General features: G+C 43.8%; 2 protein-coding genes across 2 annotated transcripts; one reads left to right on the top strand and one right to left on the bottom strand.

Moving 5' to 3' along the window:
• Window positions 1–1,327: 1,327 nt before the first annotated feature.
• LOC117410188 (visinin) lies at window positions 1,328–5,250 on the top strand. The gene is made up of 3 exons (XM_034016645.3): window positions 1,328–1,896; window positions 3,941–4,052; window positions 4,172–5,250. Exons 1-3 carry the CDS (start codon window positions 1,516–1,518, stop codon window positions 4,258–4,260), a joined length of 582 nt encoding a protein of 193 aa, XP_033872536.3. The 5' UTR covers window positions 1,328–1,515; the 3' UTR covers window positions 4,261–5,250.
• Window positions 5,251–6,993: 1,743 nt separating this feature from the next.
• Window positions 6,994–16,104, bottom strand: LOC117966735 (germ cell-specific gene 1-like protein). Its single transcript, XM_059018467.1, has 6 exons — window positions 15,824–16,104; window positions 14,891–15,139; window positions 14,713–14,760; window positions 14,154–14,306; window positions 11,817–11,928; window positions 6,994–10,508 (listed from the first exon to the last, which is right to left on the bottom strand). Exons 1-6 carry the CDS (start codon window positions 16,035–16,037, stop codon window positions 10,097–10,099), a joined length of 1,188 nt encoding a protein of 395 aa, XP_058874450.1. The 5' UTR covers window positions 16,038–16,104; the 3' UTR covers window positions 6,994–10,096.
• Window positions 16,105–20,202: the final 4,098 nt, after the last annotated feature.

Raw genomic sequence — 20,202 nt, 5'->3', positions numbered from 1 at the left:
GAGGGTGTGGGCGGAGGGTGTGGGTGGAGGGTCTGGGAGGAGGGTGTGGGTGGAGGGCGGGGGCGGGGGGGGTCATGCCTTGATTTAGTCTTTTCAAATAACAAAAACAGAATAACTAAAACAGAGGCCAGAGAACCACTGGCAAACACAGATCACAACATGGTCTCATTTGAAGTGCTTTTTAAAACACAAAAATGAATGACTAAAGCTAAGGTTTACAATTTTAGAAAGGGAACATATGAAGTAATGAAACAGAGACTAACAGAAGTAGATTGAAGTAAAATAGAGAAAACATCCACAGAAAAAGGATGGCTGTTTTTTAAAAATGTAGTACTAGAGGCGCAAAACAATTACATCCCAAAAGTAGACAAATCTAAATCTAAAACAAAATGGCCAAAATGGTTTAATAGATCAATTAAAAAAATATTCAGCGAAAAAAGGCACTTATACCGTATTACTTCGAATTAACGCCTCACTCAGATATCAGCTTTTTAATAAACGCTGCCCTCGAATAAACGCTGCTCTCAATAAAGAAACGTAAAGGTATTTTTTTCTACCCTTCTCCTGCTCAAAAAATAAAGAAACGCTCAACTCTGCCTCTGTACATGACACCCCCGAAGAGAACCTCAATCCGGCATGTAATACAAACTAATGTACACCCACCTTAGTAAGCAAATGTTATTTTATAGTACGGTCCCGACAGACAACCCAAGATGAACTACTTACAGCACAGCAGTCCTTCACGTCCCTTTTTTTCCCCAGTAGAGTTCAGTGCCAACACAGCAGGGGATAAAACAAGGGCTGTCTATTTACCTCGTAGTCAGCTTGGATGGTGAAAACTTAAACTCAGAGGAACTTAGAGCTTTGCCGGTCACTCTAAGCGCTATCAGAAAGCTGGCTGAAGATGTCTTTTAGTAGGGGGTTTAGTTTGGTTTTTTATTCAATTGGAATTTTACTCAGTCCTGTACAATTATATATATATATATATATATGTGTGTGTGTGTGTTTTTTTTTAATTATGTCTCCTAAAATTATAGGAGATGCAGCTACAACCAATTATATAAAAGCACAAAAAGGTATGTTTTTAATTTGAGGATTTAAAAGAATCCACTGTTTCAACCTCTGATGATGTCACCCGGAACAGAGCTCCACAAACCAGGAGCACAGCAGCAGAAAGCTGATTGAAGATGATGAGGATGGGAGGGAGGAGGAGGGGACACCTGTCTCAAAGTCTCTCGAAAGCCCGTAAACTAATCCGTTAGTTTAATCCTCATTGAAATCTTTAAAAAGAGGCTTCCCTGAGCAGTCAGCTTACAAATCGAGAGAAAGGAGAGAGAAGAGATAGAAAGAAAAAGAGAGAGAATAGAGAGACGCAGACAGAGAGACAGAGAGAGAGAGAATTTTATTAAACAATAATTAAAATTTATACGAATTTAGCTATTCACCTAAACTATACTAATTGATACTAAATTATATTAATTTATACTAATCTATACTAACCTAGCTCTCCCCGGGATGGGAAATGCAAAGAGCGGCGCGATCTCGCAGGAGATGCTGGATGACCTGCGGCAACGGACGCGCTTCTCTGAGGCGGAGCTGTCGCGCTGGTTCGGGGAGTTCCGGCGGGAGTGCCCAACCGAGCGAGTCTCGCAGGCCGAGTTCGAGCGCGTCTACCAGCGTCTGTTCCCGGACAGCGACGCACAGGCATACTCAAGCCACGTCTTCCGCTCCTTCGATGTGAACGGCGATGGCACACTGGACTTCCGCGAGTACATCATCGCCCTGCACCTCACCTCCTCCGGGCTGACCTCGCTGAAACTGGAGTGGGCGTTCTCGCTCTTCGACGTGGACAACAGCGGAGCGATCACCAAGGGGGAGGTGCTGGAGATCACCCGGGTAAGAGATCCTGATCTAACTCAGTTCCTGCTCTACGCAGATGACCTGCTGTCGCCCACAGAGCTGGGGCTGCAGCAGAGCCTGTCACTGCTAGAGCAGTACGGTCAGAAATGGGCACTGGCAGTAAACATGGACAAGACCAGAGTTATGGTCTTCCAGAAGAAAGCCAGATCTCATAGAAACAGGTGCCGCTTCACTCTGGCAACATCACACTGAAGCACAGCTATAAGTACCTGTGTCTGACCATCAGTGCGTCAGGGAGTGTAACCTGGCTATGAAAGCATGAAACGAAAAGGCACGAAGCGGTTTTTATGTCATTAAAAAATAGGCTTTTCAAAATTAAATGCAATGAAAATAAATGTTTTGCTGTAATGCAATGTGTATAGCAATTCGTAATACTTGTTAATTAGTCATTTAGCAAATGCTTTTATCAAAAGCGACTGACAGAGACTAGGGGGTGAACTATGCATCACAACTGCCGCTGCAGAGTCACTTACAATAGGACCTTGTTTGTTTAACATCTCATCTGAAGGACAGAGAACAAGGAGGTAAAGTAACTTGCTCAGGGTCATCACAGCGAGTCAGTGGCTGAGAGAACATATAAGAACATAAGAACATAAGAAAGTTTACAAACGAGAGGAGGCCATTCGGCCCATCTTGCTCGTTTGGTTGTTAGTAGCTTATTGATCCCAGAATCTCATCAGGCTGCTTCTTGAAGGATCCCAGGGTATCAGCTTCAACAACATTACTGGGGAGTTGGTTCCAGACCCTCACAACCTCCCAGTAACAAGCCCCTGTCTCTAACCACTGAGCCACCAAGCCAGGTTTTCATATTATTTAAAGGGCTGTATTTTTTTCACTGTAAAAAAATTGCTTGTTTCACAGCATTTCCTGGTCTAAAAATAGCAAAATATTTCACGATTAAACATAATATTTATATATTTAATTGCCCTGTGGATACAGAGATCGGGTTCAAATCACACAGAATCACTCTGTGAAACTACCAGCCTAGCGGGGCGACACTTGACATTGGAATTGAATTGCACCCACCCCCTTTATCGCTCTTTCTTTCTCTGTTGCAGTCACTCAAACACTGGGTTTTGTTATTTGTTGCAAAGTCTGTGTTGCTTTGACTGTGAGCTCAGGATTTTCAATATTTCATGCACAAAAGTCTTAATAATAAGTCTATGTCTTTGTGTCTGTGTGTCTGTCTGTGTGTGTGTCTGTGTGTCTGTGTCTGTCTGTGTGTCTGTGTGTGTGTCTGTGTCTGTCTGTGTGTGTCTGTGTGTCTGTCTGTGTGTGTGTCTGTGTGTGTGTCTGTGTGTCTGTGTCTGTCTGTGTGTCTGTGTGTGTGTCTGTGTCTGTCTGTGTGTGTCTGTGTGTCTGTCTGTGTGTGTGTCTGTGTGTCTGTCTGTCTGTCTGTGTGTGTCTGTGTGTCTGTCTGTGTGTCTGTGTCTGTCTGTGTGTCTGTGTGTGTGTCTGTGTCTGTCTGTGTGTGTCTGTGTGTCTGTCTGTGTGTGTGTCTGTGTCTGTCTGTCTGTCTGTGTGTGTCTGTGTGTCTGTCTGTGTGTCTGTGTCTGTCTGTGTGTCTGTGTGTGTGTCTGTGTCTGTCTGTGTGTGTCTGTGTGTCTGTCTGTGTGTGTGTCTGTGTCTGTCTGTGTGTGTCTGTGTGTGTGTCTGTATGTCTGTCTGTGTGTCTGTGTGTCTGTGTGTCTGTCTGTCTGTGTGTGTGCCTGTCTGTGTGTCTGTCTGTGTGTCTGTCTGTCTGTCTGTGTGTTTGTCTGTGTGTCTGTGTTTCTGTCTGTGTGTGTGTCTGTGTCTGTGTGTATGTGTGTGTCTGTGTGTGTGTGTTTGTGTGTGTGTGTGTTTCTGTGTGTCTGTCTATGTGTTTCTGCGTGTGTGTGTGTGTGTCTGTGTGTGTGTGTGTGTGTGTGTGTGTGTGTCTGTGTGTCTGTGTGTGTGTGTGTGTGTGTGTGTGTGTGTCTGTGTGTCTGTGTGTCTGTGTGTGTGTGTGTGTGTGTGTGTCTGTCTGTTTGTCTCCCAGGCAATCTTCAAACTGATCCCACAGGAAGAGAGAAAGGATTTACCAGAGGATGAAAACACAGCAGAGAAACGAGCAGATAAACTGTGGAGCTACTTTGGAAAGAAAGAGAAGGGTGAGAGAGGGGAAAGAGGGGAGAGAGGAGAGAGGAGGAGGAGAGGGGAGAGGGGAGAGAGGAGAGAGGAGAGAGGAGAGAGGAGAGGTGTAATGTATTATATTGTGTTGTGTTTTCAGAGAAGCTGTTGGAAGGGGAGTTCATTGAGGGGGTGCTGGAGAATGAGAACGCACTGAGACTGATTCAGTACGAACCGAAGAAGAAGTGATGAGACCCCCAACCCCCGAGATAAATGAGTGCAGCCAGACAGGAGCAACTACGGCTAATACTACCGTAGCACACTGTACTGAATTAATAATACTGTACCACACTGTGCTGAATTACTAATACTGTACCACACTGTACTGAATTACTAATACTGTACCACACTGTACTGAATTACTAATACTGTACCACACTGTGCTGAATTACTAATACTGTACCACACTGTGCTGAATTAATAATACTGCACCACACTGTGCTGAATTAATAATACTGTACCACACTGTACTGAATTAATAATACTGTACCACACTGTGCTGAATTAATACTACTGTACCACACTGTACTGAATTAATAATACTGTACCACACTGTGCTGAATTAATAATACTGTACCACACTGTACTGAATTAATAATACTGTACCACACTGTGCTGAATTAATACTACTGTACCACACTGTACTGAATTAATAATACTGTACCACACTGTACTGAATTAATAATACTGTACCACACTGTGCTGAATTAATAATACTGTACCACACTGTACTGAATTAATAATACTGTACCACACTGTACTGAATTAATAATACTGCACCACACTGTGCTGAATTAATAATACTGTACCACACTGTGCTGAATTAATACTACTGTACCACACTGTACTGAATTAATAATACTGTACCACACTGTACTGAATTAATAATACTGTACCACACTGTACTGAATTAATAATACTACACCACACTGTGCTGAATTAATAATACTGTACCACACTGTGCTGAATTAATACTACTGTACCACACTGTGCTGAATTACAAACCGTGTCTCACCCTGGGATGGCACGGGGGCTTCACTGTGTATATTTACTGTGTGAAGCTGTGTCAGGTCCGCGGATTTAAAAGACAGATTCACTGTATTTAGATTTTTCTTGTAAACCTGAGAATCTATAAAGAAATACAAAGAACACAAATAATAAAATACTGTGATTAAAACAGAGTGTCTCCGTGTGTGTGTGTGTGTGTGTGTGTGTGTGTGTCAGTGTGTGTGTGTGTGTCAGTGTGTGTGTGTGTGTGTGTGTGTGTGTGTGTGTCAGTGTGTGTGTGTGTGTCTCTGTGTGAGTGTGTGTGTGTGTGTGTGTGTGTCAGTGTGTGTGTGTGTGTGTCAGTGTGTGTGTGTGTCAGTGTGTGTGTGTGTGTGTGAGTGTGTCAGTGTGTCAGTGTGTGTGTGTCAGTGTGTGTGTTTGTCAGTCTGTGTGAGTGTGCTGGGTTACAAAGTACAATACAATATAAACATGGTAAACATGAACATCAGTAAAGGTCTCTCTCAGTCCAGACGGCTTCTTGTTAAACTGTGATTATCCTCCTGATCCCTCAGGAGCTCTGTGAGGATTATAAAGAAGAGTGAGATCAAATAAGAGAGAGGATTATAGAGTGCAGGACAGGAGACATTAGATTACTAGTATTTCTTCCCTCTTTCATCTCCTCTCTCTCTGCTCTCTCTGCTCTCTCCTCTCTCTCTAAAGATTATTTTCTAATATTGCTGAACAGATAAGTAATTGTTCCTGATTTCTCAGATTAACATCCTGGCAACTGCCTATCAAGAATGAAATTCTACAAACACACACTGAGACACACTGAGATACACTGAGACACACTGAGATACACTGAGACACACTGAGATACACACTGAGATACACTGAGACACACTGAGACACACTGAGATACACTGAGATACACTGAGACACACTGACATACTGAGACACACACTGAGATACACTGAGACACACTGACATACACTGAGACACACTGACATACACTGAGACACACTCAGATACACAGAGATACACTGAGACACACTGAGATACACTGAGACACACTGACATACACTGAGACACACTGAGACAGACTGAGATACACTGAGATACACTGAGACACACTGAGACAGACTGAGATACACTGAGACACACTGACATACACTGAGACACACTAAGATACACTGAGATACACACTGAGATACACTGAGACACACACTGAGACACACTGAGATACACTGAGATACACACTGAGACACACTGAGATACACTGAGACACACTGAGACACACACTGAGATACACTGAGACACACACTGAGATACACTGAGACACACTGAGATAGACTGAGACACACACTGAGACACACTGAGATACACACTGAGACACACTGAGATACACTGAGACACACACTGAGACACACTGAGATACACTGAGACACACACTGAGACACACTGAGATACACTGAGACACACACTGAGATACACTGAGATACACTGAGATACACTGAGATACACTGAGACACACTGACATACACTGAGACACACTGAGACAGACTGAGATACACTGAGATACACTGAGACACACACTGAGACACACTGAGATACACTGAGATACACTGAGACACACACTGAGACACACTGAGATACACTGAGATACACTGAGATACACTTGAGACACACTGAGACACACACTGAGACACACTGAGATACACTGAGATTCATTTTCAACCCATACCTTTTTTTTGACTCCTGCTTCCTGAACCTGACGTCACCACCCACATGCACCACTCAAGCCATCCGCGACACACACACACACACACACACACGCTGACACACACACACACACACACACACGCTGACACACACACACACTGACACACACACCCCCACACACACACACACACACACACTCAGACACCTTTGCAATTTACAAAAATAACAACCTTTTAATTGTTTAACAAAACACAAAATACTCATGTGGGAAAGAAAGATTCAGACACAGAATATTGAGAAAATAACAGAAAATAACAGAGAAAACAGAGAAAATAACCGAGAAAATAACCGAGAACATAGATAAAATAACAGAAAATAACCGAGAACATAGATAAAATAACAGAAAATAACAGAGCAAATAACAGAAAATAGAGAAAATAGCCTAGAAAATAGATAAAAACAACCTAGAAAATAACAGAAATAACTAGAAAATAACCGAGAAAATAGATCAAATAACCTAGAAACAACGGAGAAAATAACCTAGAAAATAGCCTAGAAAATAACATAACCTTGCTGAGGAGTTGATAAGGCTGTGTGCCATTGAAATTGTAAAGGAAATGTTTAGAGAGCAGAAGGCCAAGGAATTGGCAAAAATACTAACGTCAAATGACACTGTGAAATGACGGATCGTTTTTACATCAGAAGACTCTCAGTGCACTGATCAGCTGTGTGACAGCGGGTGCAGAGCACCATTCCCCGCTCATGCATACAGAGGTGAGATTACTAGCTCAAGGCAGAATGCTTACCCATATATTTAATATCAAGAAAGAGTTACATACTTTCTAAGCTGATAAGAAACCCGAACTTGCAAAAGTGCTGAAAGATGACATGTGGCTGGCAAAACTGGGTTACCTCGCAGACATATTCAGTGAAATAAATAAGCAGAATAAAACTATGCAAGGTGGGAGCACTCATTTTATTGCCCAGCGTGAAAGAACTGACACATTCAAAAGGAAACCAACTCTGGAAAGTTCGTGTGTTTGAGCTCTTACATTCTTTCATTCAGGAACGAAACTTTGACGTAATCAAACCGCAGCCGGCAGCGCATCTGTCTGCTCTACTCCACAAATCTAATACGACAGAACAAGCCGCTACACACCTGCGGGCTACAAACCCCATAGGTGAGAATACTGAAGCTAAACTGCCACCCTCTGTCCCATCAAAGCTGATAGAAGAGCTCACTGACATTTCATCAGACAGCTCCCTCAGTGAAATGCTTCTTCTGCAGCACTGAAAATGTTGGATTCAGTACAACCTACTTATGCGAAACCGGATTTTCAGCCGTGACATTGATGAAAACAAAGTACCGAGCCAGGATGAGCAATGACCATGACATGTGTGATGTGCTTGTGAAGATACCTCCACGTCTTGACAGAATTGTTGCTCAGCACCAGCAACAAGTTTCACATTGAGTAAGTAAAACAGAAATAATTATATATATATAGGATCCTTGAGGAGGTTCAGAAGCATTTAAACTAGAAAGGAAGGGGGGAGAAAACAAAAAAACAGAAGGGAGACCGCATCAAAACAAGGGCAACAACTCAGGTAAGACAATTATTAAATGTATTTATCGTAATGCTAGAAGTCTCAGAAACAAAATGTTAGAACTTGAAGCTACTGCACTAACAAGTAACTACGATGTGATAGGTGTTACAGAAACTTGGTTGTCTGAGAGTAATGGAGACGAATATAATATTAGTGGGTACACACTGTATAGGAAAGACAGGCAGGACAGAAGAGGCGGAGGGGTAGCGCTATACATAAGAAATAGTCTTGAAGCCCAGGTGTTAAATCAGGACAAAGAAAACAATGCAGAATCAATATGGGTCAGAATAATGGACACAAATTCAAAGGGCATAATAATAAGAGCATGCTATAGACCGCCAAATTCAGACGCTGAGCAAAATAATCTGTTATACAATGACATTCGAAATGCGTGTAGAAAAAGAGAAGCCATACTAATATAAAATGGGAAAACCCAGTGGGGAGCACGACGGACGAAATTGAAATGGTGGAAATGACAAATGACTGCTTCCTAACACAATTTGTCAAGGCACCGACTAGAGGGGAGGCATGCCTTGATTTAGTCTTTTCAAATAACGAAGACAGAATAACTAAAACAGAGGTCAGAGAGCCATTGGCAAACTCAGACCACAACATGGTCTCATTTGAAGTATTTTTTAAAACCCCAAAAGTAATGACTAAAGCTAAGGTTTACAATTTTAGAAAAGCAAACTATGAAGGTATGAAAACAGAGACTAACAGAAGTAGATTGGAGTAAAACAGAGAAAACATCCACAGAAAAGGATGACTGTTATTTTTTTTTAAAAATGTAGTACTAGAGGCGCAAAACAATTACATCCCAAAAGTAGACAAATCTAAATCTAAAACATGAGAACCATTGGCAAACCCAGACCACAACATGGTCTCATTGGAATTTTCAATAGCGGGGGGGGCCTGCTCTACAGCACTGAAGATACCTCATTTATCCACGGATTTCACACATCCCTGGACATATGTCTCCCAAAGCACACGGATAAACACAGTTTCACTGTACACAGTAATTAGAGAAACTTAATGGAAAGTGTTATCAATACAGTTACACAATAAAAACTGAAGTTATCTTCTCACCCCGACTCTAGCTGACGGGATAACCTCCTCACACTGCACAACACAACGGGGACTGTCCACAGAAACACATGTTACAGCAAGAGCTTTCCTGTCAGAAGAGAAACGCTGTTGAAGAGAGCAGCCGGCACGTTTCACCCGCAGCTTGAGAGTCACCTTTTAAAATGTGATCTCTGGAGCCGCGTTGAATTACAAAGACATATCTTTTAAAATGTGATCTCTGAGCCACGTTGAATTACAAAGACATGTCTTTTAAAATGTGATCTCTGGAGCCGCGTTGAATTACAAAGACATATCTTTTAAAATCTGATCTCTGGAGCCGCGTTGAATTACAAAGACATGTCTTTTAAAATCTGATCTCTGGAGCCGCGTTGAATTACAAAGACATATCTCAGCTGCGTTCAGCTAGTCTTGCACCAGCCGAGTGAAGCTCCTTTCTGTAGGTGTCAAATGTCTGCACACACATGTCTTCGAGGGAGCAATGGTGTCCATTTTGTTCTTAAAAAGTTGGACATTAATCAGCCTTTTGTTTTGTCCACTTTCCCAATTTTCAAAAGCATCCCTGAAAGTCCAGAATTTTCTTCTGAACATTAACTCTCTCCTCTCTCCTCTCCCCTCCCATCCTCTCTCAGCAGAACTCATCCCTCCTCTCCTCCTTACTCTCATCCATCCACTCTTCCTCTATCTCTCTCTCTATCTCTCTCTCACACTCCTCACACTCCAGGTCCATGAACACAGGGGGCGGGTCTATGCGAGGCCCCACCCACTCTATGACGCGTTGTTGGGGGGCGTGGCCCGCTCTGTCGTCGTCATGGTCGTCGTGGTCGCCGCTGTCACCGAGCTCCAGGAGAGTGCTGATTGAAAAGAGCCGGTCGTGCCCTGCCCCCAGCATGACATCATCATAGGAGGGGGCATGGCCTCCCCTCCCCTCGTCCAATCGCAGCCTCTGCCTGCATCGCAGTTCCAGCCGGGTTTTGGTGTAGGAGTTGAGAGTGAGGCAGGCAGCGGCCATACAGCAACTGAACGAGAGCCAGGCCAGACTGGAGAGAGAGGGCAGAGGAGAGAGGAGTGAGGAGTGAGGAGTGAGGAGAGAAGACAGAGAGGAGAGGGGAGAGAGGAGAGATTATAACAGCAATGAGACACTATGAGAGTTATAGAAACTCTTATAACAGCAATGAGACACTATGAGGGTTATAGAAACTCTTATAACAGCAATGAGACACTATGAGGGTTATAGAAACTCTTATAACAGCAATGAGACACTATGAGGGTTATAGAAACTCTTATAACAGCAATGAGACACTATGAGGGTTAGAAACTCTTATAACAGCAATGAGACACTATGAGGGTTATAGAAACTCTTATATTCAGCAATGAGACACTATGAGGGTTATAGAAACTCTTATAACAGCAATGAGACACTATGAGGGTTAGAAACTCTTATAACAGCAATGAGACACTATGAGGGTTATAGAAACTCTTATAACAGCAATGAGACACTATGAGGGTTATAGAAACTCTTATAACAGCAATGAGACACTATGAGGGTTATAGAAACTCTTATAACAGCAATGAGACACTATGAGGGTTATAGAAACTCTTATAACAGCAATGAGACACTATGAGGGTTAGAAACTCTTATAACAGCAATGAGACACTATGAGGGTTATAGAAACTCTTATAACAGCAATGAGACACTATGAGGGTTATAGAAACTCTTATAACAGCAATGAGACACTATGAGGGTTATAGAAACTCTTATAACAGCAATGAGACACTATGAGGGTTATAGAAACTCTTATAACAGCAATGAGACACTATGAGGGTTAGAAACTCTTATAACAGCAATGAGACACTATGAGCGTTATAGAAACTCTTATAACAGCAATGAGACACTATGAGGGTTATAGAAACTCTTATAACAGCAATGAGACACTATGAGCGTTATAGAAACTCTTATATTCAGCAATGAGACACTATGAGGGTTATAGAAACTCTTATAACAGCAATGAGACACTATGAGGGTTATAGAAACTCTTATAACAGCAATGAGACACTATGAGGGTTATAGAAACTCTTATAACAGCAATGAGACACTATGAGCATTATAGAAACTCTTATAACAGCAATGAGACACTATGAGGGTTATATAAACTCTTATAACAGCAATGAGACACTATGAGGGTTATAGAAACTCTTATAACAGCAGTGAGACACTATGAGGGTTATAGAAACTCTTATAACAGCAATGAGACACTATGAGGGTTATAGAAACTCTTATAACAGCAATGAGACACTATGAGGGTTGTAGGATCAGGGTTATAACAGCAGTGAGATGCTCTGCTTACATGAAGGACCAGCCATAGTCCCAGCTCTGTGGGCGCCAATCTTTGGGTCCAAGACTCACGGTCATCTGAAACACCGTCATGTACATCATGTGAGCCACCATCCCCAGCAGTCCTGGGGGGGGGGAGAGGAGAGAGGTGTGATGTGGTTGGTCGTCTTGTGCAGTGGTGTGTTGTGTAGATGTTGTGAGGTTGTTGTGTGGTGTGGTGTGGTGTACAGTATTGCATTGTATTGTATTATTATATTGTACAGTATTGTGTGGTGTTGTATTATTGTGTACCGTACCACAACATCACTGCAAACCCAAGACCGCGCAAACATCACCGCGAGGGATTGTGGCAAAGTGGTTGATTGTGAACAGGTGCAGAGGTGATGCAGTGGAGGAATAACACAGACAGAGATTGTAATCCGCTATGGAAAAGGGGTATTTTATTTTTACACTCCAAAACAATGATCCCCAGCAATACACAGCAATGTGTAATGCACAGGGTTAAATAATAACGGGTTGCAGTCCCAAACAATAACCACAGGTATCCCTCCCACAATATACAAACACGGTCAGCAGTCCTGGCTCGTGGTGGGTGATACAGTTTAAAGAGTGACAAATAGTGCAGTGCTGTTCCGGGTTTTAAATTATAAAAACATGATTATTGTTCTATATAACGTATTTTTAAAATGCATGTGAATGTTTGATCCCATTTCTATGGATTACCTGTACAATAATAGGATTTTCAATAAAATATAAACTAGTAGCTATGGTGACGTCACCAGTAAATTATGCAAATGAGTACCATCGAAGATTCGAACCTTCCTTCGGTAATGTGTTCTAAACCTTCGAAGGTCAAAATGTAAATTGCAATGATGTCGGCGCGGTTTTGGACTCACTGTTATGTAATGTAACCATTGTGTACAGTATTGTATTGTATTATTATATTGTACAGTATTGTATTGTATTATTATATTGTACAGTATTGTGTACAGTATTGTATTGTATTATTATATTGTACAGTATTGTATTGTATTATTATATTGTACAGTATTGTGTACAGTATTGTATTGTGTTATTATATTGTACAGTACTGGATTTACGTAACATCCCACCCCTCGGGTGTGCATGTGTTGGGAGGTTTGAAGGTTCGTTCACTAGCCAGGAATTTGATGGTAGTTTTAAACCTTCAAAGGTTCGTCAAGTTGCATTCACACACTGCATGTTTGTTTTTCTGTTAACATAAACCGGTTGACAATGTGTGAATGCTATAAAGCACACATGAAATGTCACTCACATGCAAAATTCGATCTTTTGATTTGTATAATGCATATTACGTAAACTAAAGTTGCTGTATTAAAATCCACTACCACTGCACCAAATCGTTAGCAACTCTATATGGCGACGTTGCCGTGTATGGAGCAGGGTGTAGTTCCCAAAGCACCGTGGGGTACCTCTAGCGGTTGTAGTGCTTCAGTAAAATATGTACTGAATACCTGGTGTACAAGACAGTGGAAGAGAAGTGATACGGTAGAATATGTTTGAAACATACAAAATATACACTAACCCTAATAATTTTAATTTAAAAAACTGAGCACCGTCCGCCCCTCCCCGCTCCAGCTCGTGTTATCCAGAGTCAAACCTTTCATTTCTTCATTCAACATCTCGACAGCAAAGCGTTGTGTAGCATAAACTGTATTGAAAGAAATGTCTCAAAACCCCTCAGCTGTTTGGGATTTTTTTGTTAAATGCCCAGACGACCAAAAAAAAAAGTTGAATGCAAACTGTGCAAGCGACTCGTATCATCATGGAGACACAACCAATCTCTGGAGTCACTTGACAAGCGTAAGTTCATATTATTATTATTATTATTATTATTATTATTATTATTATTATTAATATTTTTAGTAGTAGTAAAATGTGACTGATAACCTGCTTGGAGCGGTGACTGTTAAATAACACTTTGTTTTCCCTCAGTCCGCTGCAGTTGGTGCTGCTGCAATGCAAGCTTACTGTATAGATCACAAGCAGCATCAATTACATGCAAATAAAACAATGTGTATTTTTTATTTTTATTTAAATTATAAAAACATGATTATTGTTCTATATAACGTATTTTTAAAATGCATGTGAATGTTTTATTCCATTTCTATGGATAACCTGTAAAATAATAGGATTTTCAATCAAATATAAACTAGTAGCTATGGTGACGTCACCAGTAAATTATGCAAATGAGTGCCATTGAAGATTCAAACCTTCCTTCCTTCGGTAATGTGTTGCAAACCTTCAAAGGTCAAAATGTACCCTTCGTTGCAGCCCTAATTATATTCCACAGTGCTTTATCTCTGCTCACCTGACAGCACAGTGAAGATGGCTGCAAAGGCGTTGATCTTGAGTCTCCTCATCCGATTCCCGGAGCAGAGAACCTCCAAACTCATGAGGAAGAAACCAACTGACAGGAGAGAGATATACAGGAACTCAGAGATTACAGACAGCCACAGGACCCCTAGAGAGATGAGATAGGAATTCAGAGATTACAGAGAGCCACGGGACCCTTACAGAGAGAAGAGAGGAACTCAGAGATTACAAAGAGCCACGGGACCCTTACAGAGAGAAGAGAGGAACTCAGAGATTACAAAGAGCCACGGGACCCCTAGAGAGAGGAAAGAGGAGAGAGGAACTCAGAGATTACAGAGAGCCACGGGATCCTTACAGAGAGAAGAGAGGAACTCAAAGATTACAAAGAGCCACGGGACCCCTAGAGAGAGGAAAGAGGAGAGAGGAACTCAGAGATTACAGACACAGAACCGAGAGAGAGAGGAGAGAGAAACTCAGAGATTACAGAGAGACACAGGATCCCTAGAGAGAGAGAGGAGAGAGGAGGGCAGGGAGATGGTTTAAATGTATCTTACCCTGCTCTGAGGCCGGAGTGAGATCAATGAAACTGCGACACTTCTCACCTGAAACACAAACAAACACCAGAGAGGATATTCAGCACAGAGACACACTGAGACACACACACTGAGATTCAACACACACACACTCACACTGACACACGCACACACACTGAGACTCTCCCCTCTCTCTCACCATCGTGATGTCTCTCACAGGAATACCAAAAGCCTGTGTGGAAGTATCGGAAGGTGTATTTGTCCTCTCCTGTCTCCCAGATGTACTGCACTGCGTTGTTGAGCTGCTGCACCTCTTTCAGTCGGAGCTGCTCCTGCCGGCGCTGGGACTCTGTGCGGTTCAAATCCTTCTCTCTGTCCACCTCCCTCTCCTTCTCCACCTCCCTCTCCCCCTCTCTGGCGCCGTCGCTGCCTGTGGGTGTCAGGGATGCTGTTGAAGATTAGATACAGCAATCACTGTTTATATCAAGCACAGCTACAACAATCACTGCTTATAGGGATCAGATACAGCTATCACTGCTTGTAACAATCACTGTTTATAACAATCACTAATTATAGCAATTGCCCTTTTACAGGTATAGCTGCTTAAAACAATCAATGCTTATAACAATCACTGCTTACAACAATCACTGCTTACAACAACCACTGCTTAAAACAATAACTGCTTTAAAAAATCACTGTTTACAACAATCACTGTTTATATCAATCACTGCTTACAACAATCACTGCTTACAACAACCACTGCTTAAAACAATCAATGCTTATAACAATCACTGCTTACAACAATCACTGCTTAAAACAATCACTGTTTACAACAATCACGGTTTATATCAATCACTGCTTACAACAATCACTGCTTACAACAACCACTGCTTAAAACAATCAATGCTTATAACAATCACTGCTTACAACAATCACTGCTTACAACAACCACTGCTTACAACAACCACTGCTTAAAACAATCACTGCTTAAAACAATCACTGTTTATATCAACCACTGCTTATAACAATCACTAATTATAGCAATTGCCTTTTTACAGGTATAGCTGCTTAAAACAATCACTGCTTATATCAACCACTGCTTCAACAATCTCTTCTTACAATCCCTGCTTACAGGAGCTGCTGCTCTGCCCTGTGGTGGTCTGTGCGGTGGAGGGTTGGCTCTGAGTGGCTCCGCAATTCTTTGTCTTGATGGGAGAGAGGCAGGGCGGCTTCACCACCTTGTGCTGCCCCTCACACCAGTAACTGGAAGAAAAGGCCAGGATGGAGCAGGCCAGGGCGAGCGAGGTGAGCAAGAGAGAAAGCAGCGAGCGTGAGCCAGCCAGCATGGCACCGGTGGAGGGGGGGGGGCTGTGTGTGTGTCTGTGTGTCTTTCTGTCTGTGTGTCTGTCTCTGTCTAAATATCTAGCTGTCTCTCTGTCTGTCTGGGTGTCTGTCTCTCTCTCTGTTCCTTTGTTCCCTCCCTCCTCCTCTCTCTCTCTCTCTCTCTCTCTCTCTCTCTCTCTCTCTCTCTCTCTCTCTCTCTCTCTCTCTCTCCGGGGTAAGTGAGGGAGGTAAGGAGAGAGAGAAAATGGTTTTCTCTATCCTCTGTTTTCCCCCTCCAACACTTTGCTCTCTCTTCCTCTCTCTCTGTCTATACCACTCTCTCAGTCTATCTCATACAAATTCAATTCAAACTGCCATCTTTATCGCATAACAAGTTACACAAGCAGCTCTCTTTTCCTCTTTTTTCCTTCTTTATTCTCTCTCTCTCCTCCACTCTGTGTGTCTCTCTCTCCCCCTCTCTCTGTCTCGTTTCCTCTCAGTCTGGGAGTCAGTCTTCTGGTTTGAACCTGAAATCAAATTAAATTAAAGACAGCAATGTAAAGTGAGCGACACACACAGTGCAAAGTTGCCTCTAGTTTGAATAACTGCGATGGACTGTGTTACAAGGGTGTCGTGAAACCACTGGAGTTTAATGAATGAAACCTGCTGAATAATGTTATGTCAACATATTGAATTACACACCGCTTTGTAGTTTTCGATATACTTCGTGAAAAACTGAACAAAAATGTGATATTTTGAAATCTAACATGAAATACTAGTGGACTACTATTATGGCTTCCAGTAGACTTTTTTGTTGTGATATCATTTTGTAACTTCTTTGATTACATGGGGTTAAATAAAATACCTAAATGATATTCATATAGTTTTTTAATTATGTCTCAATCTTAAAATTGAGGTGATGCTAAACTGGCTGTAGGTGTAGGTGCTCTATGTGCATAACTTTTGATTATTGGGATCAATAAAGGAAACGCGTTCCATTCTTCAATCCTTGTTTGTTACTCCATCAAACAAACTCAAAATAAATAATTTTGTTTTCTTAGAGCCTTATGCCTGTACAGCTATGGCCAAAAGTTTTGCATCACCTAGAATTTTAGGATTGAGACATCATTTTTTTAAAATATATATATATACACAATTTAGATCTTTTATTTAAGATCATGTAATCAATCATGTTATCGTGAGAGAGGGGGAGATGAGAGAGGATAGAGGAGATGAGAGGAAAGGAGAGAAGAGATGAAGTGGACAGCAGTGTGGAGTAGTGGTTAGGGCTCTGGACTCTTGACTGGAGGGTTGTCAATCCCAGGTGGGGGACACTGCTGCTGTACCCTTGAGCAAGGTACTTTACCTAGATTGCTCCAGTAAAAACCCAACTGTATAAATGGGTAATTGTATGTAAAAATAATGTGATATCTTGTAACAATTGTAAGTTGCCCTGGATAAGGGCATCTGCTAAGAATTCAATAATAATGAGGAGAGGAGAGAACAGATTGCTCTGAGTTGTTGACTGAGAGCTGAGTTTTTAATCTCTATCTAGCAGAGCTCCTTAAAGAAATTCCTCTAAATTGCATGACACCATTTGACCCCCTCCTCCCCCCTCCTTCCTTCCAGCAAGACTAGGTGTGGGGATTGTATTTATTGTATGTATTTCTTTTCTCACAGACCCCTCACTCACACTCCCTTGTATCTCTGAATAGATAACGGTCTCCTCTTCAAACAGACCTCTCCCCAGTAGAATCCTAACCCTCACCATCACCCTCACCCTCACCCTCACCCTAGCCCTCACTCACTCACCCATCTACTTGTGAGACGTCTCGCTCCTTCAGATATTTACAAGAAGGGAAGTCATTGTTAAACTGAAAACTCTCTGTTCAGAATTAGCTCCAACATATATAGACAGACAGAAAGACAGACTGACCGACACACACACACACACAGAGACACACACACGCACACACGCACACACACACACACAGAGACACACACACACACACACAGGAACACACACTCACACACAGGCAGACACACACACACACACACAGAGACACACACACACAGAGACACACACACACACACACACACACATCAATGTTAAACTCACTGGTGCTGCTGCTGTGTGCTTGATTCAGGATCCAGTCGCTTTGACAAGAGATTACAGATGTTCAGCATTAACTGACCATCTCCTCCCTCCTCCTTCCCTCCATCCCCTCCTCCCTCCTCTCCCTCTCACACTCACCATCTCCTCCCTCCTCCTCCCCCTCTCACACTGACCATCTCCTCCTTCCTCCTTCCCTCCATCCCCTCCTCCCTCTCTCACACTCACCATCTCCTCCCTCCTCCTCCCCCTCTCACACTGACCATCTCTTCCCTCCTCCTTCCCTCCATCCCCTCCTCCCTCCTCCCCCTCTCACACTCACCATCTCCTCCCTCCTCCTCCCCCTCTCACACTGACCATCTCCTCCCTCCTCCTTCCCTCCATCCCCTCCTCCTCCCCCTCTCACACTGACCATCTCCTCCCTCCTCCTCCCCCTCTCACACTGACCATCTCCTCCTCCCTCCTCCCTCTCTCACACTGACCATCTCCTCCTTCCCTCCATCCCCTCCTCCCTCCTCCCCCTCTCACACTCACCATCTCCTCCCTCCTCCTCCCCCTCTCACACTGACCATCTCCTCCCTCCTCCTTCCCTCCATCCCCTCCTCCCTCCTCCCCCTCTCACACTGACCATCTCCTCCCTCCTCCTTCCCTCCATCCCCTCCTCCCTCCTCCCCGTCTCACACTCACCATCTCCTCCCTCCTCCTCCCCCTCTCACACTGACCATCTCCTCCTCCCTCCTCCCTCTCTCACACTGACCATCTCCTCCTTCCTCCTTCCCTCCATCCCCTCCACCCTCCTCCCCCTCTCACACTCACCATCTCCTCCCTCCTCCTCCCCCTCTCACACTCACCATCTCCTCCCTCCTCCTCCCCCTCTCACACTGACCATCCCCTCCTCCCTCCTCCCCCTCTCACACTGACCATCTCCTCCCTCCTCCTTCCCTCAATCCCCTCCTCCCTCCACCCCTCTCACACTGACCATCTCCTCCCTCCTCCTTCCCTCCATCCCCTCCTCCCCCTCTCACACTGACCATCTCCTCCCTCCTCCTTCCCTCCATCCCCTCCTCCCCCTCTCACACTCATCATCTCCTCCCTCCTCCTTCCCTCTATCCCCTCCTCCCCCTCTCACACTCACCATCTCCTCCCTCCTCCTTCCCTCCATCCCCTCCTCCCCCTCTCACACTCACCATCTCCTCCCTCCTCCTTCCCTCCACCCCCTCCTCCCTCTCTCACACTGACCATCTCCTCCCTCCTCCTTCCCTCCATCCCCTCCTCCCTCCACCCCCTCTCACACTCACCATCTCCTCCCTCCTCCTTCCCTCCATCCCCTCCACCCTCCTCCCCTCTCACACTCACCATCTCCTCCCTCCTCCTTCCCTCCATCCCCTCCTCCCTCTCTCACACTGACCATCTCCTCCCTCCTCCCCCTCTCACACTGACCATCTCCTCCCTCCTCCCTCCCTCCACCCCTCTCACACTGACCATCTCCTCCCTCCTCCTTCCCTCCATCCCCTCCTCCCCCTCTCACACTCACCATCTCCTCCCTCCTCCTTCCCTCCATCCCCTCCACCCTCCTCCCCCTCTCACACTCACCATCTCCTCCCTCCTCCTTCCCTCCATCCCCTCCTCCCTCTCTCACACTGACCATCTCCTCCCTCCTCCCCCTCTCACACTGACCACCTCCTCCCTCCTCCCTCCTCCTCCCCCTCTCACACTGACCATCTCCTCCCTCCTCCTTCCCTCAATCCCCTCCTCCCTCCGCCCCTCTCACACTGATGAAGTAATGTTAAAGTAATGTTAAAACTCTACAATGCATTAGTAAGACCTCACCTAGAATAATGTGTTCAGTTCTGGTCACCTCGTTACAAAAAGGATATTGCTGCTCTAGAAAGAGTGCAAAGAAGAGCAACCAGAATTATCCTGGGTTTAAAAGGCATGTCGTATGCAGACAGGCTAAAATAATTGAATCTATTCAGTCTTGAACAAAGAAGACTACGCGGCGATCTGATTCAAACATTCAAAATCCTAAAAGGTATAGACAATGTCGACCCAGGGGACTTTTTTCACCTGAAAAA

Source organism: Acipenser ruthenus, chromosome 60 (assembly GCF_902713425.1).
Source record: "Acipenser ruthenus chromosome 60, fAciRut3.2 maternal haplotype, whole genome shotgun sequence".
NCBI classification, from domain to species: Eukaryota; Metazoa; Chordata; class Actinopteri; order Acipenseriformes; family Acipenseridae; genus Acipenser; species Acipenser ruthenus.
This window is presented reverse-complemented; position numbering and strand designations above follow the sequence as displayed.